Below are 20,629 nucleotides of genomic sequence, written 5' to 3'. Positions count from 1 at the left end.
TCGTCTCTGTAAGAAGGCTTTTTACTCCTCAAATAGCTCACCACGGCAAAAATCAGCTGTTAACCCACCACACCCACATGCTTTCTTGCTCATTGCCACCCTGCAAAATGGAGACTCCAGCTGGGTTTATTAGCCCCACCCCAGCATCTCTTACAAGTTCAGGGTGAATGGCTCCTCTGGGCTTTTTTCCCTCTGGCTTTTAGTGGCAATGTTTGTTGGAAGGGTGACTGCTCTTCATATGCACTCTGAACACGTTAAGGTAAAAGCTGGTATTTTCAATGCTTTAGTGAAGTACCTTTTATTCATGTCATATTGATAGGGGGAAAAGTATAAGTCACCTTTTTCTCCTTTAATGCTATTTCTCAATTTCTCTTGTATGTGATATTTTGACTTAGGTGTGTTCTGGAGAGCAAGGTATCAAGCAGGGGGTTTAGAGCAGTGCCTAGCACTTATAAGTCTCTTGGACTGGCGAAACTGATGCTTGAGCAGCATCTCCTGCAGGCAGGGACTCTCTCCCTGTTTGTCTGCAGAGGACTCAAGGCAGTAAGACTGTTGTCTGTGACTGCACTGACCCTTGTGGTCACTTGTAGGAATTGTTTTGGATCTTTTTTTGCTGTTGCTTGCAGGAGAGTGACAGCCTTATTTCAATGAAAAAAGAGTTTGGCTGAAGGCCTGGCGATAGCCTGTCCCTGCTATTGCTGCATACTTTTTTTTAAAGTGTGTATTCTTTGCATACTTAGCTATAAAGTAGTGTTGTAGAGTACTGTGCTAGTGTTGGAATTACTTTCATAAATATTTTAAAAAATAAAATTAAATTATTAAAGGTCTTGTTAGAATTCTTCCAAATGAAAATTTGTGTATGGTTTTGTCTAGGAGTAGAAGGGCAATGGCTGTAGAAGGGCAATGGCGAATGGGCTCATTATTAGACGGGGAGCTGCTCCGGGCAGGCAGTCTCTCAACTGTTTGTGTAACCTAATCGGCATCTGGCTGAAACGTGTCTGACAAATGAGCCTGGGGACGGGCCCGTCTAGCCCGAGGCGGTGCCGCTCCCGGAGAGCGCGTTACCGTACGCAGCTCCTAGCGCAGAGACGGCGTTATGGAGATGCCTGGGCAGACGCTCTGAGCGCACCAAACCCGGCTTTCCGTGAGCAGGGGCTTCGCCCAGTGCGGCGGCGCCGCGGTGGCTCCGCGCCGCTGCCGTGAGGAGCGGGTGCGGGCGGCGGGGACGCCGGGGCCGGCCGGGGGCTCGGCTCACGGCCGGGGGCCGCGCGGAGGCGGCAGCGGTGACACAGCGGGCGACCCGCGCGAGGGCAGCACACGAGCGACCCCGCACGCTGCGGAGACGGCTCGCCGCCCGGCTTTCCAGCGTACGGCACCGGGAGCCCCGAGACCCGCAGGGAGAGCCGTGACACCGCCCGGGAGCAGCGCCGGTGGGTTCCCGCCGGCGGACCCGCGGGCTCCGACCGCCCGCAGGCAGCGCGGCGGGGCAGAGCCGGGGGGAGGCCGCGCTGTGCGGCCCTGCCCGGCTCGGGGGCCGCGGGGCCGGCGCGTCCCGGCCCCTCCGCGCCTCGGCCCGGCGGGACACGAGTGGGCAGCGGCGCGGTGGAAGTGCCCTAAGGCACCGGCCGCGGGAGGGGCCGCGGCCCGGCGAGCGTCCGGCGGGTCTGTCTGCAGAGGGCGAGTTCTCCCTTGGCTTATCGGCGCAACGCCGGGCCGGGAACCCGCGGGTCTGTCATTCTTGAGAGAGATAATTTTCAATTTTCAAATACGAGAACTCCTGCTGCATCAGCCTGAACGTGATTATATAATGAGGGTAAAAAGTCGATAATAATGTTCTGGCTGCTTATATATTCCAGGTTTAGTTATGCAGGTATGGCCGTGCTTCTGTGCTTCCATGTAACACCTGCTAATCGTCAGCATTGATAAAGCAAATTTGTGGCAAAGGAGAAGTTGGCTTATGCGATTTTCAGTTTCCAGCGTGAGCTGCCATTAACACTGCCTGCATCAAAACATTGTACTCCATATCAGTCTAGGATAGCTTTTTTTTTCAAAGATCACATACAAAAGACATAGGAAGGAGACACTAATACAGAGAAGGACAGATTATATTCAATATGTTTTACTTGTGTCCAAAAGTATTTGTGAAAATTTAATTTTTTTAAAAATTCACTTTGCTTCTCTTGCCTAAAGGAAATGGCAGTTGGATCGTGTTTGGTTTACTGGTAGATAGCATTAAAATGTTTTTATAAATGTGCCTGTTTATTTCTCTTCCCTTTCCACAGTGTGAGTTGTCAGCTTTGATCACAGCTCTGTATTTATGCTTATAAAGATTTAAGGCTTATTTTGAAATGCATAGATATGAGTTCTTTCTCAAGTAAGGATTAGGAGAGGAAGTAGAGACAGCCAGTGAAAGAAGGGCATGATCAGGAGGAAAGCTCTCAGTATTATGAGTCAGCATTGCCTGAATTTTATCAAGTGGGCTGACAGCAGCTGTAGTGATTGCCACTGAGTGTCCATCCAGCCCCACAGTACTTTGAAGAGGAACAGATGTTTGGAGAAGAAAGCTTCAACAAAACAGCTCTACTTCCTTCCCATATCTCTTCCTACACTCCCACAGGTTGAGGCTTAAGCACTTCTTGAGCTACAGCTGGTGGCTTGGATATTTTGTTTTGGTAATGTTTGTTTGTTTGGTTGGGTTTTTTGAAATTGCTCTTCATATCCTTGTCTTCTGTGGACTTGTTTAATTGTTCTTGAACAAGGAAGCAGGAGGTGGTTGGAGTAGTTGAAAGGAAGAGGTAGGAGAAAAGCCCTTCCAGATTTATGGCAGAAGAAGGGATGGAGAAAGTGACATGCCTAACCAGTTACTTTCTCCATCCCTTCTAGGTAAGACTGATAGTATACAGAGAAGTTTTAAAAATGGGAAGACAAGTCCTTTGTCATGAAAAAACTTTGCTTACATGCTTACTTTGCTATTTAAGGTTCTAATATCACAATTTAGAAAGGAGAAAGCAGCTGAGCTGGGAGGATACATACTTAAGATTGTTTATACTTTCTTACTCTTAAGTTTCCTTAACTTGTAGAAAATAGAAATTCTAATGCTTAAGAAACAGACAAAATGTAACATTTTGCATATAATTTTAAGTGTCAAGCACGCAGTTTATAAGAAAAAATCTTTTCTGGTTGATCCAAGAAACAATAATAAAAAACTAACCTTGAGTTTATGAATGTTGCTTTCTAAACCATCCTATGCTTGCCTTGATTATAGATTCTTAATTAATTCTTTTTTGTAGACCCAATTAAAACAGTAACAGTTTTAGAAAAGACAGATAGTAAATATTATAGTAATATGTAGTTTTAATGTGTGAAATGCGTTCCCTGAAGTTCTTGAAGATGTCACTGAAGTTTGTAGGTAGCATGCTGAATTGAGCCTTGTACCTTCTGTGTTTGTAGCACTCAACATCATGTGTTGCCGTGTTTGGATTCCTTTAAGTTGGGAATACTGTCTTGCTTTCATTGTAGTGATCTCTGCTGGGTGTCTGTCCGTCGCCGTGCATCCTGTCCTTCTCCAGCCAGTGGTGGTTGCATGAAATGGGTGGCTGGTGATGGATAGAGCCTGGGCCCTGCTCTGCCCATTTTACACACGGCTGTGATGTGGTTTTGTCGTATATGTGTGTGCACAGAAACTGTCTGCTCAGAGCAGCAGAAGGGACTTAGTGAGTTGTCCCTTTTCCATAATTACTCTCAATGTCATCTAACTGCTGAGAGCTCTAGAAACTATTCAGTTTGGCCATCAAGTGGTGTTTTGGGGACAGCCTAGGAAGTGTTGAGCCTGCTCTTGGGTTCAGGCAATAGATCTCCTTTCAGTCACAATGACAGTGATGATGTTTGCAGCATGACTGTCAGCTTGGTTTGCTAATTGTCTGTAGGAGTGATCCTTCCCAGTGAGACAGTTGTGTATTTGGGGTTGAAGTAAAATACTAGAGTGGGTCTTTATTCTAGACAAGAGTAAGGTGGTGTGATAGAATGACTGTGGACACTTATTTTGTCCTAATTTCCAACTTGGAAAATAGCCAAAAAGCCATCATCAAATATCTTTTTGTTCTTTTGCCTGAACAAACCTTACCTGTCTCTGATGGGCTGTGTTACTTTATCATCTTGTCTGACCAGTATTGCTTTTGCTTCTGTGGTTCAATCCTTTAAAAAAAAAAAAAAAAAAGAAAGAAAAATCCAAACTTAGTATTTTGGTAGCAGGCTGTGTTCATGTATTCTGCCATATGGTAAGCTATTGATCTTCCCAACTCCTGAGTTTTCTTATGGTCTAATGTCATGACTAAATCTTAGTGGTTCTTAGCATAGCATTAAATACCTGTTTGATGACATCATAACATGTTCTTAGAATTCTGAGTTGTCAGTATCTTATACTGCATTAACTATGTATTTTTTTCATTGTTTTCATCAGGCTGGCAGATGGGGTCAGTTTTTCAGTAGTGGATTGTTGTTGCCATAAATAACCCTGCCCTTGTAGCTAAGAAGATGTTAGAGGAACTTATTGTTAATTTTTGTTATAGAAAGCTAAAACTATCAAATGTCACTTAAAATGGGTGTAAAATTTTAGTTAGCCAAAACCTAACATTTTGAACATGTACTGTTGACATAACTATTGTGTAGAAGTTAGTTTTATGTGTCTCACTTTTCATGCATTCTTCTTTATTATATGTAGCTCAAGCAGTGAACTGCTTCCAGGCATAGTAAAAAGAAATTCCAGCTTGTATGCTGTCTGAAACAGCAGAGCTAAAACTCAATATTCATTGAGAAAAGTAATTTTTTTCCTCCATTAGAATGCATTACTGGTGGAACTTCATGGGTTTGGCTGAAGTCTTAGTAACTATTTCCCAGTCCTTTGGAGAAAGAGTTGTGATCAGTCTTTCTAAAGACAAGATTGCAAAAGCAAGTTTAAATTCCATAACGAGATGTGTTAAGTTAGAATGGACTTGGGATTTTTGTGTGAACTTTTTGGTGTCAGGCTGACATGAAAAATCATCTGTTTCATTGAACTCCTTTCATTCTTCCCCTGTTTTGAAAGAAGTAAACAGGCCCTTATTTCCAAATAAAAGTGCAGAAGTCGGTGGCCAACTAATCAGACCATAACTGATTTCCTTTGATGATGAGCAGATACATCATTTCTCTGAAGAGCCATTTCCCTTTTCTTTATTAAATAGCTAAGGAAAATTAGATTTCTCTGTGCTGTGCTCAGAGAAGGCTGCTGGAGTGCTATTACAGACTTGAATAGCATGGAGGAAGACCCTGCCACAGCACAAAAGTACACTGCTTCCAGTTATGCTGTAAGTGCTTGTGTAGGCAGGTCATGGCTATGGTAAGTAAATTAGTGGGCAAAATTGAATATTGCTGCAGGACCACAGATGTTGGCATGGATTATGTTAAAAGAATTGACTATTGATGTTTGCAGCTGTGTTTATATCTGCTCTGTTTACTGGATAGCTTGGACACCTTTCCTATGTGGAAATTACTAATTAGTTATGCTTGTCACTGCTGAAACTTTTGCATTCTGTTTCTTGTCTGTCAGCAGCTGCAGGTTGCAGTGAGTTGTAGAAAGGCTGGCTACCAGTCAGTCATTTAGAAACTGTTTTATTTTTGAGTGTAACTGATAGAAAGGAGGCCTTTTAGCTGGTCATTTGAAGGAGAGGAACATCCTAATCAATCAAGTTTTGAGTGTTACCATATTGCATGAGGGACATGCTTATGTCCTTTGGTTTCTCCATTAAGTCTCATTTCATACATTCCTTTGGGAAGGGAACTGTGCACAGCCTTGTAAATGAGAGAGGAGCATTTTGGCTCTAACCTGCACATTGTGTTTATCTGGTCTGTAAAAAGGAGCATTAGACCTAGAAAATTCTTGAGCTGCTAGTATGTAAACAAAGTTGCATGGAATGGTAAGTTTTCACATGTCAGATACTAAATCCTTTTAAACTTACCAATTTAACTGCTTGTAAATTTTGTATCCTTTTTAAATGAAGAGTTGTGTCAAAAACATTGACTTTGATTGAGTGAGTGTTTAAAAATGGGACTCAATTGTTTCTCACTTCCAAAATATGGACCTAAAGGTTGTAGTAAATTTAACTGCATGTGTGCACTTTTGTTTATTTCTGTCCTAATGTAGTGTAGATGCTAGATGTGCCTCCTTTCCAGGAGGAAGCTAGGCTTTGGGGAATGAGTAGAAAGTAAAATCTGTAGAAAGGAGCTATAATTATAAACATGTGTGCTTCAGAGTGTATTACTCTTTTGTATTACTCTGATGATACTTGAACTTCAGTTAAATAATTGAATTGCATTTTACTGAAAAGACAAGACCCCTAAATCTTCCAATCTATTGCATAAAAAACCTTGACAAGGTTGATTTTATTTTAGCTGGTTAATGTGATTGTTGCCTCTGTTTTGTTAGCCAAGAGGATGGTCCTTCAAGTACATGTATGCACCATGGACATGCTGAACCTCAAATAAAAAGAAATTGTCCAGATTGAGGTCGAAGAGAAGAAAGGAAATGTTCTGTTAAAGGTTTTTACTGTAGTCCATCAGTATTTTCTCTTGCAGCTCTGAGGAGCTCTCAGCCATCTTGGGTACAAAAGCACTGTATCGAATTTTTTTCCTTGAAAGAAGGCCTCAGTTTCTTGAAGGTTGTTACATTCCTGTGTCAGAGGTGAAACTTTTTTTTGCTAAAGGACCATCTCTGGATGGACAGAAGATAGTGCCAGCAAAAGCACTGTTGGTTTGTCTTCTCAGCACACTGGGACAATGCCTGGCAGACTGTAAACCACATTGGACTGCAGAGGTAATTAAAAACCTGGAATTGTTCTTGGAAAGAAACGAAATTTAGTACAACTTGGTCAGTGATGGAAATGATACTCATATGACTTTGAGCAATGGTTTCAACCTTTAGTGGGTTGCTACAACATTCCTAATGAAGTTCCTCTTTAAAACACCTCGTATATTAGTTGTGCATGTGAACTGCCATTCCAGCTTTCTCTGGGATCATCAAAACCCCATGACACATTAGTCAGATGATGAATTTTAAAAATGATGCTATGCTAAGATTTGATAGCCTAAATTTTATACAATCCAAAATGTTAGACTGCTTTTTTTTTTTTGTTTGTTTGTTTGTTTCAGAAAGACTTGGGGAGCTAGTGTGTATCAAATGAAATGATTTTTTTTTTTTTTTTTTTTTTTTTTTTTTTTTTTTTGTTTCAGAAAGACTTGAGGAGCTAGTGTGTATCAAATGAAATGGAAGCTAGGGAATGGTAGCCATGACATTCCTGACTACTGTTTGGTGATATTACAAGAAAAATCAGGAATATGAGCATAAGTGAGGACTTCTCACTCATGCTTCTGCAGAAATCAGTTATATGAGTTTTTAGTGTAAAAGACCCAAATGAAGTTTATAGTGAAGCCATGTTTGAGCCCTGAATTAGGATTTTAGCTTGTATGGGAACATGATAGCTGGCTGACTCACCAGCTGCATCTCCTGCATGTGTCATTGACTGAGTTGGTTTAATTTGTTCTACAGATATTAGAATGCTATTAGCTTTGAAGCAGGAAGGAGACTGGGTATATGGAATGCTATAAAACTGGCTTGAAACCACATATACAGTTTCAGACCCAATTATGTCAGACTTCTTTTTGTATGTAGAGTAGTATGGAGATTACTTCCTGTATTCTGGAAGTTCCCACTTCTTTCTCTTTTCATGAAGACAAGAAATCATGGAAACAAATGATACATAACAGTAGTGTTTGTGTAAGGCTTGCAGTTATTTTTACTTTATCATGTGGCAAGAATAATTGAGACAGTATTTCAAGGTATCTGTAATCATTTGGGTAATCAAGATACCAGGATATAATTGTTTAATACAAATGTTCCTCAGGGAAATGCAGGGAAAAGTTAGTAAGCAAATTCAACATGTACAATGAAATATCTTTTTAAAAGAAATCTAAATAGGCTTTTTTAGAAAAAACAGATTTTGTCTGGCAAATGCAAATACAAGGAGTGCTAGCATAATTAGGCTTTCTGAAAGGTGATGCACAATACCTGAGTATTCTCAGGGAAAGAGGTTTGTACATTTGTATGCAATGTGGAATGTTGCAGTCTACCTTTAGCTGGCCTTACTTAAAATATTATACATGCAGCCCTCACTGCAGTATTCCTTTGAGTAATTTGAAAAACTAAACACAGTATTGTAGTCCTCTTGGTAATAAAGACCTGTAATCATCAGCTGATTAAGGATACTAAACATAAAGTTGTGATGCTGAATTTTATGTATTTTAGTTGGCATATATATATATATGCTGCATATCATGCATCTGTGTTTAGTATCAATATAAACATTTATGTTTGCAATATTTTAGAGGATGTAGCAGACAGGTCTTGTCTTGCCTGATTAGCTCATCAGGTGGCTGAGAATTGCTGGTAGTTCTGTTTTCCCAGTGGAAACTGTGTAAGAGTACAGTCTTTGGTAATTAAGTCTCGTGTACCCCCATCATTTTAAAGATCAACGTGTTCAAACTCAAAATTCACAATTCTTTAGGAGAGATGTGCATGACCTTAGGCAAGCAGAAGCCAGTGAACAGTTCTGTGCTCTGGGTTCGTTGGCAAGCCGGCAGCAGTGTAGCAGTTGGTGGGACTGGGAGCCTGAGTGAGTGCCTGCTTTGGAGCCATGTGTCCTCCTGCGCAGGGTAAGGAAGATGTGCCCCTGCCTGCTTGTCTCCAGACCTAGCCATCTTCAGTGGAAGGAGCTGATGTCCCAAGAGGGAGCTGGAAGTGGCATTTGTGTTCAAAATCCAGGATAAATTGGCAAGTTCTTGAGTGATCCCTCTCCAGAGAAAAGGCATGTTTTTACAATTGGTTGATTCTATTTTTTCATCACACATCAATAATAATTAGTAATAGCTTGAGCATCCTGATGGTGTTCTTGATGGTTTGGCATACATCCCAGCCCATGTAGGTTACCTTTTGTACTCTTTAAAGGTAACTTGGATTTCAGCATCTGAAAAATGCTGGGAATAAGAAGGAAACCAATTCTCTTTGCAGAGTTGAAAAACTGGCTGAGGTGAGTTGAGCAAAGGATCCTGTTCACTGGGATCTTATAGCCTGGGCTGGTTAGCTGAACGAGGATGGAGAGCTCGCCTAGATGTGGGAGGGGTTGGCACTCAGGAGCGCTCTGGGCTGGAGCTCTGTGTGCGGCCCTTGGCCGGGAAGCGCCGCGCTGGAGCAGCCTGGTGAGCGGGAGGGCTCCAGCAGGGAGGGAGCGGCAGAGGGGCGAGGTGGGGACAAAGCCCTGTCTCGTGTAGCTGGATTTACCACCGTGACCTAGCTAAGATCACAGGAGGGGCGCTGTGGTGTATCTGGCCGTCCTTGTTCCAGCTACAAACAGCTGAGCACATGACTACCATTTCTTTTCCACAGCAATGAGGAGTAGCAAAGGGAAGGATGCTTTGTGTCCAAAATAATTGAAGTGTAGAGCATCGTTCTTGCAGGCAAAAGGCAGACATTGCTGCAGGCCTGCAGATGTATCTGTTAAAATAATAACCAGGTTTTTAAAGAAACACTTGTTTAGGAAAGCCTTGAGGACACTGCCCAAAAAATCCAAAGGTTAAAGGTTTAAGACTTGTTCTCTTGAGTCTTTCCAGAATACTGTGTTAAGCAAAATCACACCTCTAAAGAATGGACGTTAAACGGAATCTCACACAGATTTCCCTGCATTTGCTGGAGTTGGTGATGCCCAGTGAAACTATCTGCTGTCATTCATACTAAATATATTCTCATTGCTGTCGCTGTGATTGGTAACTGGGGGAGCCCCAGCCTCTGTCAGGGCTAGAGTGAAACTTTTTCTCTGCTTTGTGCTGTCAGAGGAGAGGTACAGATCTCCTGGGAGTCAGTAGGATCCACCTGTGCACTGTGTGCACATATTGTCTTGGTGTGTGACAGACCTCTTGTGGCAGGGGTTCTCAGCAGAAAGGTGGGAGGCAGCAGTGCTGGCTCAGTGAGAGCCAAGTACAGCTGTGCTGTTGGGTGGGACGGGGCTCATGGAATTGGAAAGCTGGTGACATAGCAGGGATTTTCAGTCTTCATTAAGAGGAGGGTGAAGAGTCGAAAAGGCAGGTATGCTCAGTGTGTCCATAGGAATGCTGGTGCATTGCTCTTCACGGGAGGAAAAAAATAATTAAACCAAACTATAGTTTTACAGCTTAAATTCAGTAAAATAATTAATTCAAGTATTTGGATCTTTAATGTTGATATTGGTATTCCATATTTTCCACATCACTAGAATCAGCTGAACAAATGTAATTGCTGTTTCCATACTTTCCTGAAGAGAATAAACTACCATCAAAATAATTTGCTTTATTGCCAGTGATTTTCTGTTACAATTTAGACTAAGTTCCATTTTCATGTTAGTATCTTGCTTTATTGCCAGTGATTTTCTGTTACAATTTTCATGTTAGTATTTAAATGGAGCCAAAAAAGAAGATATACTTAAAATGAACAGGCAAAGCCAAACACCTAAAATTACTAATGACAATATATACTCACTTTCAAAAATTCTGGTATTTTATAATTTTTAAAATTTATAATTTTATTTTTTTTTAAATTATCCTGGACATTGTCATTCCAAATCAGGGTGTTTTATTTCCACTTCTCATCAAAATACCGATTTGTTTTCAGATTAGAGTAAAACCACACAGAGGAAAGAAATGCTAAAAACTGTGCATATGACTTACTTTACTATTAATGTTCTGATGCATATTGGATTCTGGAGGCAGTTTACTAGAGCCATAGATATAAAAAAATAGAGAATCTTCTTTATTAATGAAGAATGCATTTGTTCAGATCAGGTTTCTTGGGAAGGTTTTCTCATTTTCAAATTTCAGTGACCTGTTTTCTAGAAGGTTTTAAATCACTTTTCAAAGATTAGCTCTGAAATCTGCCACTGTTGTAAATTTTGAAATTAAGGTAGGTGAAATCATGAAATGTGAAAAATCCTGTTACTGTATGCTATCCAGGGAATTGGATGATGAACACATAGCTTGGTTCAGGAGTCTTCACTGATGCTGACAAGTTAAGAGAGCTGGCTCTAGATATTTAGGAGACCTGGAAAAGCCTGGCAAAAAGGATGTCGGTGTGACTAGTTAGCTGTTAGATCAGAATTGTGTTTTTCTTGATTTACCTTGGCCCTAGGTGACTGCCATAACTATTTTCCCCCAGACAAATTCTTCATGTGTTTTTGATGCAAATTTCACTGTGAGCCTTTTGATCTTCAAACATTTGGTTTTGGTAGTTGTGCACATTGCCTGCTCTGTGTATCAGTATTTTCAGATAGCTGGCTAGAAATAGTTTTGGGGTACTGATTCTCTGATACATTCTGATGCACCTCTGAGCTGCCCTGAGAAACAGTATTGTTAGGCACATTGTTTTGACTGACTTAACTGCTCTTGCATGGTGTTCTTGACCATATGCTTTTTATATTCTTCACCTAATTGCCTTCTTCGCACTTTTGAGTTAATTTTAATGCCCAGTGATATGTTGGTGAATGAATGTCAGCAAGATTCTTGATTTCTGTCCCTACACCACCCCCCTTCAGCTGTCCTACTGTACAGTGTAAGCCTCATCATTTATAAGGCAGACTGACCTTGAATTTTGTTTTATGCCTTAAGTCTTTCCAGTTCCTTTACTTTGTGAAAAGATAAAAATTGAATGTATGTTTTTTCTTCCCGTTTGCACCACATAGGGTATTACTCAAAATCATTGCTTTCCTAATCCTTACACCTAAGATTCTTAGAGCGGGTGACCCCTAAAGCCTGCTGCGTATGGCAGTCATTTTTACTGTGTTAAGATTGGCCCTGGTTCTGCCAGCATTTATTTTTGGAATTACTTGTGATATTTTAAGTAGTTTAAAGCCTTTGAGAAAATAATCAGTCTTAAGTGAGATGTATGGGTTACCTTCATTATAATGCGATTTTATTCAGAGTGAAACAGCAGTAATTTATCCTTTCATAGCAATAGTGAATAAAGGATATAGACTGAGTGAAATATTAATGCATGTATTAAACTTAGAATTTTGAAACCTCTAGTAATTTTCATTCCTTTCTTTTATAAAAGATGGTGTTAAATGCTAGTGTTGGAAGTGATTTTTTCCCAAGATTATATTTTTAAAATAGGTGTTGGGATCTTTGTGTTTTGGGTTGTTGTGGGGCTTTTTTTCTCTTTCCTTTTTTCTTCTTTTTATTATTTTTATTTTTATACCTGACTTTTGCTGTCCAACAGTGACAAGAACCAACTGGAACCTTTCTGATGATTATGTTGGTATCTTACTATCCCCACCTGTGGTTTGCGTCCCTTCCTCTGAAGACTTCCAGCAAAATTTGATACTATTTTCAGAATGAATGCTAAGCATATGAAAATTGAAAATGTCTTCTAGGAGAGATCTTAGGTGTCATGTTGTTGTTGGATAGTAAGTGGAAAGGTTGATTCCACTTGTTTGGGTTTGGCCTGTGTTGTTTTGCTTCTTTTCTGAAGGCATTCAGTGTGTCTTCTTTTTGATATGAAGTGAAAATAAAATACTGATGGATTTCATTGACAGGAAAGTTCTTTTTAGCATTGTATCCAACTAAAGCTTCTGTTTCAGCAATCAGTCACTAAGTCTATATATTGTGCTTCAGATAAATGCACAGTGTGATGAGTTGGAGTTTTTTATTTCAGTTGAAATTTTGCTTTAATTAGATTCTGTTGGAGGATCTTGGGAAGGGATTTTTTTTTCCCTGTAGCTCAGTGTCTTTAGTATCTTAGTAATTATTTATAGGCTGTACTGCAGATTTCTTTGTGATGTTGAGTAATTCAGTGTTTTGGGGAAATCAGCAAAGTTCAAAATAAATAGTTACCAGCAACACCACTTCAGAAGTTCCTCTTCAGCCTCGGTTTTGCTGAGTTTTAACATTTGTTAGGTAGCCAGCTCTTCTCTAAGGTGCACCTGGATTTCCTGTGAGTTGGTCTGGGAAAGGATTAAACTCTGAGTTACCGTGTGTCAAAGCCACTTACATTTTCAGATGCTGAAGGGAAGCTCTAGTGAGGGGTTCACTGGGAGATGCCCCCAAGAGCTGCTCTTCTGCCCATTGCACTGGTCAAGAAGTAGCAGCAGATAATGATCAGCACCAGTTAACCTTTGCTTTCCTGGGCCCACTGCTTCCCTGACTAGCAGCACCTCTTGCTTTCCCCCAAAACCCTGGGGTCTGTCCAGGCACTGGGGGTCAAGGACACTTGGTGTAGAAGTGACATGAAGAGAAAGTGAGGAGTGAAAAAAAGCAGCAGTGTGATGCCTTACTGTGAGACTTTCAGCTGTTGTAGATTCATGGGCACAGGTTCTTTGTGACTGTTTTCTGCACACTGGCAATGCTAGAGGATGCTTTGCTTTGGTGTAAATCAGAAATGGGGTGCCGCTCCTCCTCTGTCCTGGCACTATAGGGATTAGTGAAGATGAGCAGTGGGTGGTCTGGGGGGTTACACTGATATTCTGCTTCAGTGTCTATCAGTAAAGTAGTTGATTGTTTCTATATCTATATTTCTACAGTTTCTGTGCCATTATTTTAGTTTATCAAGATGTTTTAAAATAAGCTTTTATTTCTATTTATTTTTATAATGGAAAGTCGGAGCTGATCCTGGATCCTGTGGTATTTCTGTACTGCAGAGATGAGCTCTGTGAGTATACATCAGGAGTTTCTTGGGGTTTGTCTTTGTGGATTAGCAACATACTTGCATGTTACTTCTATAATACTGTATTGCTGGTGATGCTTGTGTTACTTCTGACAGCCTTGGGGTCCTGGAGAAATTAATAATCTCAGTGTTGCTTTGTGCATATTGTATATTTTTTCCTTTGTTTGATGCAGCAGGTTTGCTGGAAAAAAGGAGTTTAAAAAGGACAACTTTTGCATCCTCTTCTTTGTGTCGATACAGGTGGCGACAGACAAGGTTGCAGGCAAGCTGAGCTCCACTCTCTCATGGGTGAAGAACACGGTATCGCACACCGTCAGTCAAATGGCCAGCCAGGTGGCGAGTCCATCTGCCTCCCTCCACACCACATCCCCCTCCACCACCCTGTCCACACCCGCCCTGTCACCATCCTCACCGACACAGCTGAGCCCAGACGACTTGGAATTGCTTGCTAAACTTGAGGAACAGAACAGGTGAATGGAAAACTTTTTGCTCCTCGAAGCAGAGTCATGAGACTAAAACTGGTTTATTGCAATTGTAGCATAGAGGCTGTTAAGGGGGAATTAGTTAAAAAATTCATGGCACAGCACATTTGAAAGCCCAAAGGTTTAAGAATTTGTATTTTTGTGCTGTGTTTTTACAAGTTATGTTTTTCTGAAACTCTAGAAGGTGTTTTTCAGGAGTGTTTATAGCTGCCTCTAATAGTAAGAAATTACACAGTGATTTTTAGAATGCAATTTAAAGTAAAGTATCCCAGGGGCAACACTTGTGTGTAACCTTCTTGTCCTCTAAGATCATAACTATAATTTCTATTAAGTTCTTGAAATCTTAAATCTTTCTCAATTTTTTTTTTCACTTTTATCCAATTCTTGTTTCAGCTGCATAACCTGCTATGTAGAGAGATAGAACCATGTTCAGCCCCCTTCTTGCTGTTACACTAGTGGTGCCTGATGCTTAACATCCTAAATTAATCAAAAGTAAATTCCTAATCAGTTTTTTCTGTTCATCTTGCCTTTTTATATATAGTAACAGTTTTCATGGTAGCCTTGTCATGAGTGCCTATTTATCTGCACCGTGTACAATTCAAGATGCAACTTTCAGGTGGATCAGTTGCTCTTGATGTGCACAGTGATGCAAATTCACAATATCACTAAGAAATTAAATTGGACTATATAGTTTCTTAATGTTTAATTTCCAGAAGCCATACTCATTTATACTTTTGAGTCAGGACTCCTAAGTCATCTGTCCTTTTGCAAACTCTAGTTACATTTAACAAGTGTGTTTCAATAATTTTTGAGAGGTTGGCTGTAAACAACTTGAGCTCCAAGTAGCTTTTTAGATTTGGCAGGTAGCTGCAGGACTTTGTTACCTACTGGAGATGGCTATCCCTGAGCTGTAGTGCGGTGAAGGTTTGATAATTTAGCTCAAACTAGCTTCTGTTCCAGCTTCTGTGAGAGTGCTTGTCTTTGCACTGAGGCAGTTGAGGTACTCTATTTTTTATTGGGTTGGGTTTCTTTGGAAGTTTTTTGCTTTTATCTTTTGTTGGTTTGGGGAGTGGGGGGTTGCATTTTGGTGGATTTTTGTGTGGCTTTCTTTAGTGATGTTTTTTTTGTATGTGGGGTTTTTTTTTTTTTGGTTTTTTTTAATTATTTTTTTAATATTATTCTTGGTTGGGAGGGGTTGTTTGGTTTCAGGTTTTGTTTTAGTTGGTTTGTTTATTTGTTTGGTTTTTTCTCTGCTGAGTCACTTCTGAGGGTAGTAACTTTCAGTGGAGGAAGCAAGTAACTGGGGGGAGCAGAGGCAATGCCTGTATGTCACCAGGCAAGTCTTCTCCCATGCTTGCATTCTGCAGCCTGATAGCAGCACAATTTTAAGGGAATTTGATACATCTGTCCAGATTTTGACAATAGAAGGAAGCTTCTAGAGCCACCTCATACACTCTTCCTTGTCTTCGAAGATGAGCTCCATTTAATTTTTGCCGTGCAAATGAAAAATTATCAAAAGAAGCAAAAAAACAGTTAAATAGCGCTTTTTTAGAAAGCCAATTTGCATTTAATCTGAGGCTTTCTAGTCTGTTCATGACAAAGCAACTAGCTTGTATTTGAAAAGCAAACTGTTCTTTGGACTGCTTATCTCTGTTGGAGTGTAATGTCTTCACATCTAGAGCCTTCTCATTAAGGCCTGCAGTCAGACTGCCTGCCTTGTTGAAAGAGGAATGTGAGCTTGGGCTTTCTGTCTAAAGTCAGCTTTCTTCATTTAGTAAGTAAACTAGCCAATCTTGTCTGGTTTTATTTCATTTTAGCCAGACATGTTGTTAGTACCACACTAGCCTTGTGTGTGAGTTCTCTTTAGAGCCTGGCCTATCAAGTGTACCCTTGCTGGTGAGGTACTGCCTGCCCTTTAATACTGAAATTCGATGCTCTTGTGCTGGCTGCTCTGTAGTTTCAGAACAGTTTGCATCTGCAGTTTAGCACAGTGCCACTTTGTTGACAATTGTACTCTGTTCACAGGGAACCATTCTTTCTGCTTGCTGGAAGAACTGCTGCTGTGGATGTTTGTAAAGGTTTTGGGTTTTTTGAAAGCTTTTATGTCAGAAGGAGAATATGAATTAGGTAACAGAAAAGGGAAGAACTCAAATTGTTTCAAGCTATGTCTTGTAGCATTCTGTAATCTAATTATACTGAAAGTCCCCACAGAATAAAGAGGAAGCTCAGTCCAGAGTCCTGGTGGAACAGTTTGGCATTAGTAAATGATTTATAAAGTTTTAAATGAAAGAAAAGAGTGACTAAACGTCACAGAACTTGCGACTTACTGTGAACAGAACTTCCTGTTTTCAAATCTAAGGACAATGAGTTTATCCAGGTAAGGTCTAATTACAGAAACTTAGTATAACTTCTACAGAAACCTGTGAAAACTGGAAGTGTCTCATTAGAATCTGGTTTTTATAATCTTAATGTTTTCCTGTGTGATTACTTTGAATTTGGTTTTGAGGCATTGTCTTGGGTAGAGAGAAAGAGTTTCAAACTAATTTTTCACTATGGATCAGTATAAGCCAGGTTTCTAAACATTTGAAGTGGATTTTTAAAGTATTTTCTTTAAAACTAGATTCTATGCATTCCATTAATAAATGGAAAATTATTTGAATTTTTTTAAAAAATAAAATCCCAAATGAAAATTTGTCTTGAAAAGGCTTTTTTTTTCTTTTTCTTTTTTTTTTACCATTTAACTCTTTTCCAAACAAAATTCTCCTGTAGAAACTGTGCTATTTATCTTCATGAGTTAAATTACTTTTTTCCTTGCTTTCATAAACACCAGTAGGTGAAAGCTGGGAACAGGGAAAACTAGTATAAATAACTTCATTGTAGCAGAGAGCTTAAATATTGTAGGTATTTCTGTATTATTAAATATTAGGATTTCTGAGATTTCTGTACCATCTCAGATGCAATATGCCTTGGGCTATAATTTGTTAAGTATCTATAACATAACCTGACCTTGCTGAAATGCTGGGGGATTAACTTTCATACTAATTTTTGAGAAATTATTCAACCACGTGGCTCTGCTATACTGATACTGGAATTCTTAGAAGTTAAAGCACAGATTAAACTTGTGGTATAGTGAAACACTTCCAAGTTAGTCTGAATTCCTGCTCTTACCTAACACATGGTCCAAAAAATTTCCCCTGCTTATGGGGCTCAATATTAGTTAAGGATAAACAAAGCATTGCCTTTTTGCCAAGTCCATGGCCACAGCAACCAGCTCACAGGAAAGTCTCCTCAGGAACTTGTCTAGCACTTGACACATCTTGATTTGTACTTTGCTGCTGGACAGCCCCAGAGGTTCTCATGTTTGAGCTCCTCACTTTAATTACACATTCATTAGCTCTACTAGTCACATGTGTTGCCTCGTCCTTGGTCTGTAGGTCTGGGATTTCTCTCATGTGTTTATAAAACACCGTGTTGATTTGTGAACAGTTGTCAGCAAATGTCAGTTCTTTTAAAATTACTTTAAAGGTTTTAATTGTTCTGTCTTTATTTACACTGTCAATTTTCAAAAAGTGTAATCAGGTAGACTTATAGGAGGCTAATTTTTTGTCTTTTAAATGACTGCATTTTAAAGTTCTTTGACATTTGATGTTACCAGTGAGGGTATTTAACTTCCTTAGGTTTTCTTTGTCAGTCTGATGCATGACAGCTGTGGGTGACATTTTTATCTGTTTCTTAAAATGCTGCAGTGTGAGCTATTCTATCTGCAGATTTACTTGAGATCTCAAGAGAAAGCAGTAGCATTGAACGATTCTTTTCACATTTAGTCCAAATGAATGCTGTGAAACTGTTTCACTGAACCTCTGGGTGCATTCTTTGTCAAGAAAACAATTAATAGTGTGATCCTTTGATTAGAAGAACTTGAATTTGGTTTTTGTGTGCTTTCTTTGCAGACTCTTGGAAACAGATAGCAAATCCTTACGATCAGTAAATGGGTCAAGAAGAAATAGTGGCTCTTCTCTTGTATCTAGTTCATCAGCTTCTAGCAATCTCAGCCATCTTGAAGAAGACTCGTGGATCCTGTGGGGGCGGATTGTGAATGAATGGGAAGATGTACGCAAAAAGAAAGAAAAGCAAGTTAAGGTAGTTGGAAACTGTTGTTTGGATTTATTTTTAATGTGATATAAATGATACTGTTTTATCTTTGTGATGGGCTTATTGTTTTTAAAAAATATGTAATACAAACTACAAATTGAATCTTTCCATCCCTAAGCCTTAGTGCTTCCTGTGTAACCTTCCTATGTGCTGTCACCCAGCAAATGTCTCCTGCTGAAAACCAGATGCATTTACTGTATCTTGAATACTAACTAAAGCTTTCAGTTTACCTCTGATGAGAGATTTCCATGAGTGCAGGGATGCTTAGCTTCATGTTTCCAAAAATGGAATTACCGAAAATCAACTGAAGGGCATCTGATAGCTTGATGCTCTGATTATGTATGTGTATGCTATGCTGCTATATAGTGAGCAGCTCTCTTTTTAAAGCATTCTTAATAGGAGAGCTGATAATTATACTCAAAGGCTATAATGAGTTTAGGTTTTTGTGCTTGCCAAGTATGTTGATCCCAGAGATGACCTTAGGCAGAAGAACTCATAGTTTCTAAATTCTGGGTGGATTGGATGAACTTTGACCGGTGTGTCCAGGCTGGGTTAGTTGTGGTCATGTACAGAAGTGGAGTTCAGTTACACTTTAAATTCAAACCAAAAAGCATTTGCTGCATTTGAACATATCCATGTTTCAGTGGCAGCAAGCAGAACAGTGTGGGATTTTTTTGTTAGTAGGCAAGTTTGTTCTGCTTTAGTTCTTTATTGGCTGTAGTCTGTAGTTTTATGTGCAGAATACAAATGTGTCAGGGTCTTTTGAACAGTTGGAAATGTGTGTCTATGAATAGGTTGTGGGAAGGCAGAACAATGGGCTAAAGTAAAGAATCTTTTGTATGGAGCAGTTGTGAAGAGAGAACATGACTTGAGAAAGGAAACAAGGGAAGAAAATGAACTAAAAATTTCCTGCTTGCATAGGGAAAGCAGTTTCTAGAAAGGTGTTCCAAAAGGGCATGAAAAGAAGGCCATAGGAATCTGGCAAGAGAAAGGAAAAGTGAGGTGGTAATAAGAAGATCTGGTTAGTTAGAATTTGTTTGAACATTTTCAATTGTCACAAGTGTCACTTGTTTTTACAGCTGGCCAAATACAATTTGAGGAGTATTTGACTAACTTTCGGGGAATATTTAAATGTATTGCTGAATAATATGTTGAAAACTAGCCAAGTTTTCCTTTGCTGTGAAATAATTCTCAGTATTTTTTTGTTGAAAGTCAACCTTAACTGTGAGTCTGCATTTCTGATGGAATATCCGAAGATCCACACCTATTTCCTGAGCATGCCAGTAGGTAAATAGGTAGCAGCATAGGTGTCTTTTTGTCCTGGCTGTAAAAGCTGGTCTTAGGTTATTAGAAATCTGGTCAGTTTTTAGGTTTTAGGCATAAGTGTGTGGACCTTCCTCCAAAGATGATGTGTTCCATCCTTTATATCTCTCAATCCACTTCAGAACTTTCTTCTTTTTCATGAAGCACTTCTGAAGGATGACTCAAGTCCTGCTGTTCAGTTCACATGGCATGTCCAGTAGATGTGTTTCCTGCTGTTCCTTTTAGGAAACTTGGAGGGGTTAACTATTATTCTGTCAAGCAGGCATGTTAATGAGGCATTAGCAAGAAGTTTCTTGCTTTATTAGTACCCTTGAGGCTTTAGATGACTGATGTTCCGTCCAGTTGCATTGTTGACAAAGGACAGGTAGAGACAGTTGTTCTTGTCTTGGATTGGGAATCTTTTAGGAAAAATACCTTGGTGTTGTGTTGTAGACAGGAGAAATAGTTGGAGTGGCATCACTACAGTGGTTCTGAAGAAGGATGGATTGAGAGCTTAGGGATATTCAAAAATGGAGGTCAGTGATGCAAAACTCCTGCAGCAGGCTTAAGAAAAACAAAACTTGAAAGGCAGGGTCTCTTTGAAAGTTATCAGTGTTGCATTAATTCATTGTAATGTTGGAGAAGTAGGAGAAATAGGTGGAACAAACAGGAAGAAGAGGAAGCTTTGCAGAATAGGAGGTTACTCTGGCTTCAGAATAAATAATAATGGAAGAAATTAGCCTTTAGGAGACAGAATCCTTGATAACCTTAGGGTACAAAAAGGAAATAGTCTTGAAGAGACAATTTTCTAGGTCAGACTGATGCTAGTTGCAGAACATACCAAGAGTCTGGTAAATTCCTGAATAATGCTTCTTTCTCAGTTTTCAGATCAAGCAGCAAGACTACTTGTCCTTGTGATTTC

The 20,629-nt window shown here is 39.8% G+C and overlaps 1 protein-coding gene across 14 annotated transcripts in view; it reads left to right on the top strand.

Moving 5' to 3' along the window:
- Positions 1 to 1,119: 1,119 nt before the first annotated feature.
- EVI5 (ecotropic viral integration site 5) overlaps positions 1,120 to 20,629 on the top strand; it is a 74,037-nt gene continuing 54,527 nt past the window's right edge. For 5 of the 14 annotated variants that reach the window (XM_041421346.1, XM_041421349.1, XM_041421352.1 and 2 more), the window contains exons 1-5: positions 6,524 to 6,847; positions 9,035 to 9,116; positions 13,705 to 13,756; positions 14,012 to 14,241; positions 18,204 to 18,393. In XM_041421346.1, coding sequence (XP_041277280.1) covers positions 13,748 to 13,756; positions 14,012 to 14,241; positions 18,204 to 18,393 — 429 coding nt within the window. In that variant the 5' untranslated portion in view covers positions 6,524 to 6,847; positions 9,035 to 9,116; positions 13,705 to 13,747. Of the gene's footprint in view, positions 1,431 to 1,558; positions 1,814 to 6,522; positions 6,848 to 9,034; positions 9,117 to 13,704; positions 13,757 to 14,011; positions 14,242 to 16,278; positions 16,631 to 18,203; positions 18,394 to 20,629 lie in introns of those variants that run through there. The other 9 variants (XM_041421348.1, XM_041421340.1, XM_041421350.1 and 6 more) reach the window with 8 other exon arrangements.

Source organism: Onychostruthus taczanowskii, unplaced genomic scaffold (assembly GCF_017590055.1).
Source record: "Onychostruthus taczanowskii isolate IOZ18803 unplaced genomic scaffold, ASM1759005v1 scaffold7, whole genome shotgun sequence".
Classification (NCBI taxonomy): domain Eukaryota; kingdom Metazoa; phylum Chordata; class Aves; order Passeriformes; family Passeridae; genus Onychostruthus; species Onychostruthus taczanowskii.
The sequence above is the reverse complement of the archived record's forward strand: the minus strand, read 5'-3'. Positions and strand labels throughout refer to the sequence as shown.